Source organism: Branchiostoma floridae, chromosome 4 (assembly GCF_000003815.2).
Source record: "Branchiostoma floridae strain S238N-H82 chromosome 4, Bfl_VNyyK, whole genome shotgun sequence".
In the NCBI taxonomy this organism is placed as follows: Eukaryota; Metazoa; Chordata; class Leptocardii; order Amphioxiformes; family Branchiostomatidae; genus Branchiostoma; species Branchiostoma floridae.
The window spans coordinates 29500403-29514762 of NC_049982.1; the positions used below are offsets into that span (position 1 = coordinate 29500403).

General features: G+C 40.6%; 1 protein-coding gene across 1 annotated transcript; it reads right to left on the minus strand.

Moving 5' to 3' along the window:
* Positions 1–74: 74 nt before the first annotated feature.
* Positions 75–8541, minus strand: LOC118413322 (cytochrome P450 3A43-like). The gene is made up of 11 exons (XM_035816632.1): positions 8423–8541; positions 8198–8247; positions 7464–7560; positions 6713–6835; positions 5316–5404; positions 4747–4895; positions 4046–4179; positions 2180–2273; positions 1334–1494; positions 943–1031; positions 75–239 (listed from the first exon to the last, which is right to left on the minus strand). Exons 1-11 carry the CDS (start codon positions 8489–8491, stop codon positions 98–100), a joined length of 1197 nt encoding a protein of 398 aa, XP_035672525.1. The 5' UTR covers positions 8492–8541; the 3' UTR covers positions 75–97.
* Between the last annotated feature and the right edge of the window lie 5819 nt (positions 8542–14360).

A 14360-nucleotide genomic window follows, 5' to 3' on the forward strand; every position in this document is an offset into this window, starting at 1 on the left:
TTTAAGCTATGCACAAGGGTAAACAGGGCCAAGAAAGTAGTGGACATGCAAGTTGATACTATACATGTGTATGGAATATGAACACACAAGCAACAATTTACCGTTCGGGGATGAACTTCCTCGGTTCGTTCCAGCGTTTTGGATCGTAGTGAATGGCGAGGGCAGGAACAATTACATTCATTCCCTTAGGGACGTTAATCCACATCAGCCTGGCGTCTTCCTTAGCAACCCTCTGGATACTGAAAGATATAAGATACAGATCAGGGCTCAAAATACCACCTGCATATGCACTATAGTGCAGGTGAAATTGGAGCTGTGCAGGTATTTCTGATGTCTATCTGCACTTTACCTGCACTGGTCCATGAACTGGGTTTTATACATACATGCCATATGATGTAAGTGTATGTGGATTGTCATTAGCTGCATTGAATGTTACTACCTATAAAGTATAAGAAACAAAAATAGCAATTGTTCCTGAACAATTTTAGTATGATCTATACTTCCCAAATCCAGAGTGGTGCAGGTAAAATTTGTCTGGTGCAGGCAATTTTCAATGTTACCTGCACCAGTGCGGGTATGCAGAAAAAAGTATTTCACTTAAGCCCTGCAGATATTCCATAAACACAACATATAATACTTGACATGCATACTGATTGGGTATCTATTGCTGGTCCAATAGTTTTGCGTCATATTGTAGAGAAAAAAAAGTTTACCGAACCAGCACTAGAAATTTTCCCAATGTTGGTCAGGTAAACTGTTTCTTCATATCAATGTCATTTACCAAGCTGACACAGATAAACTTTCATGTCATAATATTTAATCTAGCTATCAGACAGTCAATTTTATCAGACAGACAGTCTCTGATTGAATATAATACAGCTGCACGCTTGTTTCACTCTATCATTGTACACTACCACCAAAGGATAACATGATAAAACATACTGTGATGCCAGAGGGTAGAGGCGGAGGGTCTCCATGACACACATCTCCACGTACGACATATTCTGGACAGCTTCATAACCAACCTCACCCTGTAAACCACAATTTACGAAGTTATTCTAAATCATTGGACCAAATGATTGGTCATAGTATTATCAATATATATATATGCCCATAAGTGGACTCCAAGATGGTGGTGCAAGGGGCAGGCAAAATGCTTAAGCTTACAATCATGCTTACAAAATGCCATTGCTTACATTACGTGAATACACCCTAGTATCGGCATTGTTCTGATTAAAAGCTTAGGTCAAATTGGACCCTGTTGATCTAGGAATGCTGTCAACAAAGAGCACTGAAAGGATGAAAATATTAAAACAAAGATTAAAGAACATACTTCGCTCCCAACAACTTCGTTGACCTCCTGTCTGGCTTTGTCTTGGATCTCCTGATTGAGTGCCAGCTGGTACAACACGAAGGACATCGTGATTGAGAGAGTCTCAAAAGCCCCGGAGAAGAAGCCGATTCCGTTTCCAACAACGTCGTCCCTGGTTAAAGCTGAAATGACAGGAAAATGTTGTTTACTTCGGCAATACTGTAAATGCAGAAACTTTCGCTGAGTTTTAATGTTCGCGGTTTTCGTGGTGGCCACTTCACCGCGAATTTACAACCACCGCGAACATTTTTCCATGGCAGTTAGAGGACTACAGTGCATTTTGCTACCGCGAAATTAAAACCGCGAAAAGTCCATTTTCCCGCTACCACGAAATTAAATGTCCGCGAACTTAAATGCATTTACAGTATATATGCTGTGAATGGCTGTGTAACAAGCTGTGAATGGCCATCCCCACGATGATATCTGGCTAATGCCTAGACATACAGTATGTGATTGTAGTCATGAGTCATTACTTCCTGCTTATCCACAACATTGGAGCAGGGCCAAACCAGATATCCAATTCACCAAATATTGTATTACACCTTTTCCCGCCTTTGATACATTCTGGTAATCTGTTAAATTGCAGCCATCTGTGTTTTCAGGAAGATAATGATTTATGCAGTTTTCGGGTTTACTACAGGTAATCGAAAAAAATTGCTCCATGTTTTCTTGATGCTAATTGTTGCTCATGAGGATATCGTAGTACATTGTTATATACTCTTTCTTACAATACATGGTAGTAAATGAAACAAATGACAGATACTAGCATTACAAAACAAATGACAGATACTTTATAGCCGTACATACGTTGCTTTTTCCCGATCGCTTTGGGTCCGTCGGTGCTGCCATCATCACTGTCCTTGTGTGCATCTATCATAATCTGGAGCAGGTCCACATGGCCCTTCGAACATCACACATGGATAAATTTACATCACACATGGATAAATTTTCTTAGTCAACATTTCAATTGCAGAGTATCCTAGCAACGCTTAATGTTAAAGTTAGTAGGGCCTCAGAGGACTGCAAATCTCTTTCTGACAAATTTTTAATAATTGCACATTGGCATGCATGCCCTGTTGTTATTTTGTTATTGTTATTGGGTGGGCCGACTACACACTCTTTGCAGCCAGGGGCTGAATTGCGAGGAGCTTACAATAGGCGGGGCTAAATCGCAAGGGTCTGGAGCGAGCTGCCATTCGGTGCCACTCAGGTGACCTCAATACGGCATTAATTGCCCCAGGTGCGGCCAAGGTACTGTAGGTTTTGAACCGCTCACACCGCACCATCGCACATGTGGTGGGTTCTTTAACGTGCCCGGGGTATGGCTCTCCCCAGACACAGGACCTCCATTTAACGTCCTATCCGTTGTAAACTGTTGACTATGAATTTCATGTAAAAATGCAATGTTTCGATATTCCTACTCTGCAACAAATGATCTTTCTGGTGAATTTTTAATCATTGCACATTGGCTGTACTGTATTTTCAATTACTAATAGCCAGCGTGGACGTAAATGTGACCACTGTATGGCATGGCCATTTTGTTTGGCTTTCTGGGCTTTATACACAAACGTCAGTGTGACTGGCCGATCGCAGGGAAAAATTGGAACAAATTTCACAACATGTTGGTGCCATTTCCTAGAACATTTTAGGCTCGTTCTCATTTTAATGTCGAAATGTTGTCGCCTGACTTTACGCATTGATATGGAGCAAATTGTAGACAAAATCACTGGTTCCTTCATTTTTCCACAACCCCTGTAATGTTTTACAAAAGATGCACAACAACATTCATATTGGTTCATGGCTTTGAAGGTTATTATAGCCTCGGGTGGGATTTCAACCCCTAAAAAATGGCTGTCGCCTGAGAAGAAACAAAGAATTCAAATAGTAGCCAAAAATGTAACAATTCAGTTCCCAGAATGATTGTTCGGTATGTGAAACCAGCTGACCAGGCCCTCCGACCGATCACGTCAGATCGCTACTATCACTGATCTTGGAGGCTGTGTGAGGTGGTTTATGCCTGTCGCCAGATTCTGTAACAAACGTTACCACCACGAGTACGATGGTTGCCACGGTTATATTATTCACATATAAGACTAGAAATGACCGTTTTCGTGACGCTGTACAGTTTTTCTGGCTTTCTAAAGAAACAAGAAAGGGTTGTTGACTGTCATTTGTATCCCACCTTACTTAGCAAAATGTTGTACAGAATGACTGTAACAAACGTTACCATTGTTCGATGCTGTCTAAGCTTTCTATTTGACCTGGTGTAAAAAAGCTTCCCACTTTTAAAATGTTCCTAGGGACGTCCACTTATACCTAAATGATGTAGTCAATAAGGTGAGTCCTTTCGAAGAAAACAGGGTAAAGTCTACTGTTGTAACAAACGTTACCGGTAACGTTTGTTACCTGCCCTGTAATGCATTACCAATGGGACCGAAAATAATAAGTTGCCATTTTTTGGCTATGGTTAAAAGAGGAATTTTCCTAAACAACCAGGTAGTTTTCACTGAAAATAAAGCCGATTTATTTTTCGACCAAAAAAATGCCATTTTCGACATTTCAATGAGAACGAGTGTTTAGCACATGCATGCAGTCCTGAGTGCAATGCCTGCTTAAAGCAGTCCTGATGTTAACTGTTGACTATGTATTTAATGTACAATGACAATGTTGTACTTTGCTCCCGTCAGTTTTCCTCATTGCTAGAAGCTGCTCCATGACTCCGTCAAAGAAGTCGGTAACGTCCCTCGGGGTGAAGGGGTGATAATTGATTGTCTCGAAAATGGGCTTCGCGATGCGGGGAAATATGACTGTAGAGATGAGAATGGAAAGTTGTTACGTGCACGATTCAGAAATACAATTGTAACACTATAGTTCATGTTTATCTGCTGGGTATCCTATAACATTGACTCTGTGACAGCCATAATTCCACCAGTTCTTGAAGACCTTTAGTTAATATCTGCAGTGTATATACCTCAAGATTACTGATGATGCATCGGTAAGTACATCTCTTTCAAATCACTTAAGATTCATGTATATTTTTTTCATGTGTTCAAATTCTCCAAGCAGATCCTATGGTAGCACAAGATAGTATCAAAAGCTGCCAGAGGAGTGAAGCCAGCCTAGGAGTGTGTTTGGCTACATGGCAAATGTACACCTCTTGGCTGACTACACTCCTAAATCCAGTTTAGTACTATCTTATGCCATCGTAGGATCTGCTTGGAGGTTATTCCAATTCTCCAAGTATCCTATTACACCACTTCTGCCTTTTTTTCTTACAATAATGCAGATGTACACATTAGACAAACAAACAAACACACCAACTAGTTACAATAATGCCCTTTTAAATTCACACCCAAAGCCCAAGTTCTACTCACCATAAAACCAGATGACTGGACTTTTAAAGTTGAAGTTGAAGGTTCTCCTGGCATGGGCGATGACAGGGTTTTGTGGATCCTGTTGTGAGTTGACCTCAGCACCAAAGATCGTTCTAGCGGTGACATCCATACTGAACGCACCCGTCACCCTGGAATTTGTCATTTAGGACATTCAATTCAAAGGAGACTTTCAAAATACACACCGTATGGCTAAAAGATCCACATTCAAGCTGAACTATCTCTTTTGAAATACCCATGGCCAGGGCTTTCTCCAGCTTTCAATCTTTCAATAACTTACAAAAATAAATATTCACATCATGATACTTTTGTTTAATTGTTTTGAAAATACTGCAATCTAAAAACACTCCCCATTGACTAATGATATCGTACATAGCCTATTTTTAACTCATAATATTAACAGATAAGGTGAACTTAGTATTTGACAAACACCCTGGTGAGGTTCTCTGATAATGTATATTGCCATTTTACATTTTATTTTTAGGTGTTAAGAATTTTCAAGTTTGATTTCCGAAACACGGAAGTTAAAACAATTGGGAATTTTTTCTTACTCTTTGACATCAAAAGACTCCTTTGTGGTAGCGAAGCTGTTGAGGTTCTCCACGAGTTGGTCAGCACAACTGTTCAGCGCTGCTATCATCTGCAAACACAGTTCATGCAGCTGCTTGATCAATCACATGACAAAATATGCTTCCATGGTACCAAGGCTTTTAGCCAGGCATGCGTCAACGCGTCATCTGGATGCACTTTTCTTAGAATAACAAGAAATTTGATGCCCCTAGATGCCCTTACACTGAGGATAAGATTGTCTGACAAGCATGAAATTCTGATTGACCAGGGATGCTACCAGGTCATCTGTCGTCACAGTCTTCTACTGTGACATCTGGAACAGTATTTTTGCCTCTTGGGATACCTAAGAATGCACTTTTTTAACTTAAAATCATCAAAAACTCAGCACCAGGGAAGGTGGATGCCCCCAGCCCCCCCTACAATAGTCACTTACCGCGACTCACCAATAAGTTTGGACTCCCTATTATAAAATCCTAGCTAAAAGCCTGATGGTACCACCCCTAGGGCGTCGCCAAAATGTGTGCTTATTACAATAGGTTGTAGAGTAAACTGTCTAACAATGAAAAAATTACAGTAGATGTTTTGTGTCCCAACATAAATATTACATATGACTCAACAAGTATGCCACTAGCATTTTTGCTTGTCATCTACATGTATCGCAGACTTTGATCACACAATCATTGCTTTATTTCATCTGACATTTTGGTGAAATTATTTAAATGTTTTGTGATTTTAGTACAAAAAGAAAGTGACTATTTTAAAGTCTTTTAGATGGTGTAAGCTACTCTCCAAGCAGAGGTTAGGCTTTGGCTGTGTATTTTTTTAACGTTTTTTTAGTCGTTTTTTTTTATATCAGGCTTTCTATTTTGTCATTTTTTCTTGAAGTACGCCAGCCAAGGTTTTGACACAACAAGATAAAATACAAAATAGAAAGCCCGATAAAAAAGACTAAAAAGAACGTTAAAAAAACAGCCGGAGCCTAACCTCTGCTTGGAGAGTAGGTGTAAGCTCAAGGAATTGAAATTAAACAAGACATAATGATAACTAGATATTAAGTAAATGGATAATTGCACAATGGAAAATGCCCTTTAGTTTTACATACAGATGGTTATCTGTATAGAACAATTTTCTACAAGTTGTAACAGTCAGCGAGTAAGCCAAATTTTTGACAGACGCTAATCCTACGTATATCAATCAGAAACTTGTAATTTGTTAGCAATTACAAATACTTAGAGTTGTATGATGTGTGTTTATTTTCTATTGTCCTTGTTTTTATTTCAATTTCTGGAAGATTAGCTTACCTATGTATTTATTATGTTTGTTAGCTAATGGGTGGCATAAAGCATCAAGTTAGAATCAACTGTTAAAGTGGTTTTACCTGCTTGAGTTTGCTGCCGCTGAAGGCAGGGGTAAGCTGGGTCCTCACATTCTTCCAGTCCTCATCCCTTAGCTGGAATAACTGTCGGCTTTGTGGCATTATGTTGATGTCTTGTACCTCTGACTGCGGTGAACAGAAGAGTTGTTACAATTGGATATTGGAGTTATCTTTTGCACAACTAGAATGTAACACTAATTCACCTTTATCCGTTGGGTAACCTATATCCGTTGCTTTTAAATCAGGGTATTTGGGAATATCACGTTTACGGACGTTAGTTTAGAATTTCAATATTTTCATTACATTGCCAATTTTAAACTACCACCTGTCGACTTGATGTGCCTAAATACACTATTTTGAAAAACAACGGATATAGGTTACCCTGCGGATAAAGGTGAACTAGTGTTATCTTAGATACCTGCTGACGTTACAATGTCTGTCAGACATCTTCCTCGGAGCCAGAGAACTGAAGTTCTGCTTACATGTATGTAGCCGATGTAGGTGGCGCTTTTGCAGCGAGAACACATTCCCAAACATGGCTAAGTTTGTAACTCCCCTCGTCACTGTGTTCTTGCTGCAAAAGCCAGGTATGTGTGTGCGACAGCCAATCAGCTTTCAAAGTCTCAGTTTGTACCTACTTAAAGGTAGCCAATCAGGTTGCCCCATTCTGAAGTGATTACTAATACCATGAAACAATGCTTTCTACTGGAATAGTATCTATATGGTGAAAAAGAATAAAAATTGTGGCACTTACTTGACGATTGACAAAGTTTTGAAACTGTTTCACGAAGATCTCCTTTAACATGTCTGGATCAGTGACAACGAGCATTGGATTCATTCCATTAAAGACCCTGCATCAGAATATATAAACATTGTCTCAAATTGGGCAAAAGTGACTATGAGCATTATATTCATACCATTCAACACTCTGTATCAGAAAATATAAACATTGTATCAAAATAGGTAACGGTAACATCAATTAAACATTTCCAAGAATAAAACAAGTTTTTTTAAATGTATTGGAAAAAGAAATGTAAATTAGTAATTGCTTAGCAAGCTCTCACGGGTTCGCGTGTTGTGTAATTTAGGTGGGGAAATTTGAAGTGGGTGACATAATTTGTAGGAGTGAACATCAGATGTTGCCATAAAGTACTATTTTCATTAGGCAACTGAAGCACTCACTAGTGATCTATGATGGTACTGCACCCTGGAACAGATACACGACAAAAAGTGTCAAAATCAAAAGTTGTCGACACCCGATGATGTTGGCAATCGTAAAACAGGTTTTGCTTATTGTGTAACTGTGATATTTCTTTACCTGAGAAATTCTTGTACTCAAACAATTCACTTGCTAGCGGCTAAACATTTGCTGTCAATCGATTTACTACCGGCACACCTATACTCGCTTTCCTTAAATCATGTTGAGTGAAGCGATTATAGGAGCTAGCCCCAGTAAGATACGTATGGCATCCAGGTAAATTCACTTACCCCAAGACGGGACCAAAATCAGAGGCAGAGAATTGGGTGTTGTAAATGCCCTGGAGCAACAAAAAAAGACAGAAATCCATTATTTTGAACATAACGTCAAATCTCATAATTCTGCCCGGGACCCAGAATTACAACTACTAGATTTTGACTGTTAAATTAAGCTCCAATTTTAAAAAAAATTCAAAAATCTTATGGTACGTTGTGTACTCAGACTGAAAATCTCACCGAAAGTATGGTCAGGTAGGATGTTCCCACAATCGGTAAAGGTGGAAGCCCGATTCCAGGTACTCCCATCTTTCTGAACACAAATAGAGGATGCACCGCATACCTGAAAGATGGGGGAGGAAAAGTTATTGAATATAGCAGGTTTATAAACTTTCTGCATTAATCATGCAAATTAGATCATGATTTGCATAGTTACACTCTAATCATATCTATCATGAAATGACATTTTTTTGCAGTAGTTATAAAAAAAACAACTGAAAATCATGACAATCCATCAACATTCTTGAGTTACTCCTTTTCAAAGATCCTGCACTTTAAAAAACACTAAAGTGCCAGAGCCTATACCTCTTACTCTCTATTTAACTCTTTGTAAGTGTAGTTTTTTTAAAATCTCTGTACCGTGTCTGCTTTTATGGGCCATGGGCCTGATGCAAACAAATAAAGAAAGAAAGAAAGAAAAAAAAAACCTTCTTTGCAAAGGTAATATTAATACATGTGCGCATGCGGGGTTAGGGGCATTAGCACAGTACTTTATCGTCCTGTTCAAACATTCTTGCCAGGCAAGAGACCAAACACCCATGCAGACCCATGGGGGCCAGAAAGGGTAGACTGGCATAGTAGCCTGGCCTGGTAGACAGCCCAGCCTTTTCCACAAACCCCCATTCTGTTGGACCCCGCAAAGATTACTAAAGGTCACACCGCCTAAGCATACCGGGTATGACAGTGAACGGGCCTAAATGAGTTTACACAAATGAAACAAACATAACTGGAACCCTACAGAAGTACAGGACAGCGTAAAGAAAATTCAAGACAGTCAGTGTCCCCCTAAAAGAGCCCAATATAAGGGCCGGCTCTGTCAGAAACTATCAACATCTTGCCCCCGCCCGATATCTGCTTACGTAGAGATCTACAGTAAACAGCTACATTGTTTCAGCAATGTTTCAGTGTTTTGATGACATTTTACTACTATAATTAGTAAGATTACACACGACTTAGTCTCAGACCAGTTACAAAATTTCTGAACGGAATTGTGTCACAGTGAAAGTCTCAGAAACCAGAGAAATGTCAGCCAAACATTTGACACACTTACATGTAGAAGAGGACAGCTAGTAGAGGCAGTAGTACCCATGTCAGCGGGACCGGCAGAAACTCCTGGAGGGTCATCATTTTGCACAGGACACTGGATTATCGTAAGAAACACAGGCCCCTTCTACGCAAACGCCAAATGCAACCGTTATCGATCTTAGCGTTGCTCAAAAAGAGGGCCCCAAAGCCCTTTTCCGTAGAGCGTAATCGGCGGTTTTAATTCTACGTACTACGTAGCGGGACCGCTCGAATTCAACGTAGAGCGTAATCGGTGCATTTTGCGTCGAGCGATATTGGCCCCTTTAATTTAGCGTATTACGTAGAAGCTAACCGGATTTTACCGTAAAACGTAATTCATATCAATTTTTCGTCAAGCGTAATCAAAGTTTCATTAAACTTAACTAGTCTACCGGCAAATTTTACCCGCGAAAATGCTGGAAATTGCGTTTCAAAGGGTCCAGATTTCAAAATTTCGCCGGACATTCCTTGCTATGGCTCAACACTTCGGCACTGGACATGGTGAAAATATGTTGCGGGAGCGTCGTCCCCCAACTAGTAGAAATCTTTTTACCTTAGCTTAGTTAACAAGCAAAATGTGCCCCTTAAATGCAGGAAATGGCATTTCTGAGGGTCGAGATTTCAATTTTTCTCTGGGCGCTGGGCGGCCCTTGCCAATGCTTGCGACGGCTTGGGCCTCCGGCGCTCACGACTCTCCGGCGCTCGTCGCCCTCAAAGACGTTTCTCAGACAGAAATGTCATTACATTGAGCATATGGTCTGCCAGCAAAATTTGTCCCTCAAAATGCAGGAAATGGTGTTTCAGAGGGTAAAAATTTCCAAATTTTCCCGTACCTACCTTGCGACAGTTCGACTGTTCGTTCTTTCGGCACTCGAAATCTGAAAATGATGTTTGGGGGCGTTGCCCAGCGTAAAGCTAAAACCATGTAAATTTCTAGTTGGATGCTATTTAACTTAGCTTAGTCTGTGAGCAAAATTTGCCCTTCAGAATGTATAAAATGGCGTTTCAGAGGGTCTCAGGATTTCACAATATTCCCGGGGGAGCATGCCCCCGGACACCCTAGGATTGTCGCGCCTCCACTTTCGGTGATACAAGTGCTGAAAATTACGTCACATGAGAAATTTGCTGTCGCCGCCTTTGGCCAGCAAGACGTCTTTAGAAGTTAAGTTTTAATCTTATTAATGAAATTATCAGTTTTATTTAGATCTCATCTTCACATGTTCTGCCGTCGGCGGAGTTCAGCCAAAAGACAATAAATATTTGCATAATGCATTATGAAATTTCGTAATTTAGCGTAGAGCGTAATAAAGTGTCCATAATTTAGCGTATTACGTAGCCGGCCCTCCCGAATTTAGCGTAGAGCGTTGTTGATACCCCCCCTTGGGGGCCCTCCAAAAACTGACCGACCGACTGTTCTGGTCCGTATTTGTAGCAAAGAGGTTATGCAAATAGGAAGCTGACACAATGTAATTAGCAAACGTCACTGCCGAATAGCCAATGAGGTGGAGGCAACAGTACAAGGCCTGTCTTGTTCTGTGATGAAGGATCAACTCAACGCCCGTCAGCGCTAAATACAACGTCCGAGCCTTGATGATTTGGGGGAGGGGGTAAAACGTAAACAAAAATGACGTCATTCGGCCTGCAGGACGTTGCCCTTTGAGTGTGGGGTCACGGAAACACACTGAATTTTTGGAGGCTCAGCTGCTCGATCTTGACTGTCCATCATAATTAGCACATTAACCAATTACAGCATGGCAATTTTCGATTTGACCAATGAGAGAGTGGCTGTATGTATCCGCCAAGTATTCGCATTTTTATGTTTTATATTTTTACGTTTTGGCGGGGCTAATATTTGGGATCCGTCACGTATGGCCAATGAACATGCAAATAAAAACACAAGTCAATGATTGACTTAGAAGTGAAGTGACCTAATTTGAATCTATGGTCGCAGAAAGCGCGAAAAACATGTCTATATATGGTCATGTAAGGTACAGAAAACCTACTCTCCAAGCAGAGGTTTGGGACCGGCTGTTTTGACGTTTTTTTGCGCATTTTATGGGGTTTTCTACTTAATGTCTTCCAGAAAACAGCGCAAAATAGAAAGCCATAAAACAGAAAAAATAGCCGGTGCCGAATGTTAACCTCTGCTCGGAGAGTAGCACTAGTATTGTGCAAAAACCAGCATGAGAAACGCATGTCCATATATGGATATGTAAATACTGATATAGGTGGGACGTTATATTATTAAGTCGGCAAAAACAAACAGGAAGCTGATGTATGGAGCACGAAAATAGTGATGATCAGTACTTTCAGTACCTCTAGCATAAACTGTGAGGTAATACCCCCTCTAGCACGAACGTTTGACATTGGCCAGGGACAACACACACGTACAATTTTCGTAAAACTTTAGAAACTTTTCACATACAGACGCCTTTGTTTTACTTTTCATACATGATCCAACATTGTTCTATAATTGAGCCTGACGTCATTCGCCTTGTAGGCCGGCCACTCGTATAGCTAGTCTTCTTCGCAGACTTTTGGGGCAACAAAACTCCCTTTCACGGAGGTATATCCAAGGACCGTGGATTGATGAACTCCACAGCTGACAGAGCCTCCAACAGACTCTAACCAGAACAACACAATGTCATGTAAAATATTTCTGGTACATTTCTAAGTTAAGCTGGATTCAAAAGACAAACACCTTTACTTTGTGCATCATATATTTTAGTCGCATGTTTGTGACTAGTGACCTTCTGTTTAATGATCGACGTGCAATCTAATAACTGTTATCAGACTGCACGTCGATTAGCAAATGAAATGCAACCCCTTTATACTCTTGTAGACAATTAGAACCTGGGCCAAAATACAATTGTAAGTCATAATCGTAAACCCTTACCGCCCAAGCCACAAAGCACAACATTGGGAAGCAGTGCAGTTCTGATGTATGCAGTCTGTTGGTTTAGTATTGTTTGTGATTGATTGAAGAACAAAAAAGCATAATAAGCAATTGGCCTTCTCTGGCTGGGAAAGTTGTCTTGCTAAGCAAGAAGCTTTTATCAATCTTGATAAAAGCTCCTTATGCTAAGGGACCAAGAACCCGATTTCCACCTTCCCGAGGGTCTGCATGCTCTTTTCCGTAAGGCGTAGGCAGGCCTTTTTAATTCCCGTAATTCGTAGGGTAAGCTATTTTATTTCACATAATTCGTAGTGAGGATGGAAAACTTACCGCAAAGCGTAGCCAGTGTATTTCACGTAAGGCGTAATCTAGCCTAAAAAATTCACGTAAAGCGTAATTAAGCCTAAAAATTACCCGTAAATCGTAGCTGGCCTCCCAAATTTCGTAAGTCGAAACGTAGTCTACCAGTAAATTTAGTCCTTCAAAACACAGGAAATTGCGTTTCAGAGGATCAAGATTTCAAAGTTTCGCCGGACCTCACTTGAGACTCCTTTCACCGTCGGTCATCGACATGGTAAAAATATGGTATATACCCTCAAAAATCTTCTTTTTTTTTGCAAATAGAAATGTCATTGAAGTTAGCTTAGTCTGCCAGCAAAGTTTGCCCATCAGAATGCAGGAAAAATCATTTTAGAGGGTCAAGATTTCAAAATTTCCATGGTCCTCCTTGTGCCGCCTCGCGCCTTTTGAAAATATGTTGGGGATGTGTGTCAACCTCAAAGATCTGTTTTGCTAATAGAAATTTTCCCATCAAAATGCACAAAATATCGTTTTATAGAGGGTCAAGATTTCAAAATTTAGCCGGATCTCCTTTGCCACTCTATTCACCTTCGGTCATCGACTTCGTAAAAAATATGTATCATGGCTGGGGGATGTGACGTGTCAACCTCAAACACATTTTTTACTGATAGAAATGTAATTTCACTTAGTTTTCTATAATAGCCAAAAAAACTGGCGTTTCAGGGGGGGCAGGATTTCAAAATTTTCCCGGACTTTCCTTCGGCGCTCGACGTGGCAAAAATAAGTTGGCTGGCGTCACCCTCATAAGCTTACGCTGAACCCCTGGGACTCTTTAATTAGAAATGCCATTTAACTTAGCTTTGTTTGCCAGCGAAAATTTCCCTTCAAAATGCAGGGAATAGTGTTTCAGAGAGTCAAAATTTCAATCTTTCTTGCGGAGCACGACCCCGCCTCTGTCGAGTGTTGCCAGCCTTCCAGAATTTAGCGTAAACCGTTGTCAGCCTGTCTGAATTTAGCGTAAAACGTTGCCTGCCTTCGTGAATTTAACGTAAAGCGTTGTCGACCGTCCCGATTTTAGCGTAAAGCGTTGTCAGGACCCCCCATGCAGACCCTCATACAAGGCACACATTCGTAACTTCTTTTCATTTGTAGATGAAACACAATTAGAACAAACAAGTAGCGTAAGAGGAAAGTTACATGGCTGGAATAAATGTGTAAACATTACAAAGTTTGGACATGACTTTACAGGCGGTCTCACAGCGCCACCTATCTACACTGGTTGGTATTGCAACATGTCCTTCAAGTCGTACACAGTGTGATTCTGTGCTGGCCGGATGTTTGCGGGCATTTTTGGCGACGCCTCAGGGGCGGAGGCATTTTCTACAGTATTACGATCGCTTTGAAAGAATTTTGAAAATTCCACGAATGCATTCCCTTGGGAATTAATTTTTGGCTAAACCACAGGGGTGTCGTCCATACAGTGGTCATTGAAGACTATTCTAGCTGTTATTTTTCCTTTGTTGGGGCATTCTTTGTTTTCAGGATTAATGATTTAAGGGAACGGTCTTTTCACATAGCCGGAAGTGACTGCGCTCCTTGCATATCATTAGCCGTACACACAGATTATTACGATGTTTC

Coding starts and splice junctions, on each gene's coding strand:
- LOC118413322 (XM_035816632.1), bottom strand. CDS start 8,491: ATGGGAGTACCTGGAATCGGGCTTCCACCTTTACCGATTGTGGGAACA. Junction 8,248..8,422: donor CCTACCTGACCATACTTTCG/GTGAGATTTTCA, acceptor TTGTTGCTCCAG/GGCATTTACAACACCCAATT. Junction 240..942: donor CTCTACCCTCTGGCATCACA/GTATGTTTTATC, acceptor TATATCTTTCAG/TATCCAGAGGGTTGCTAAGG.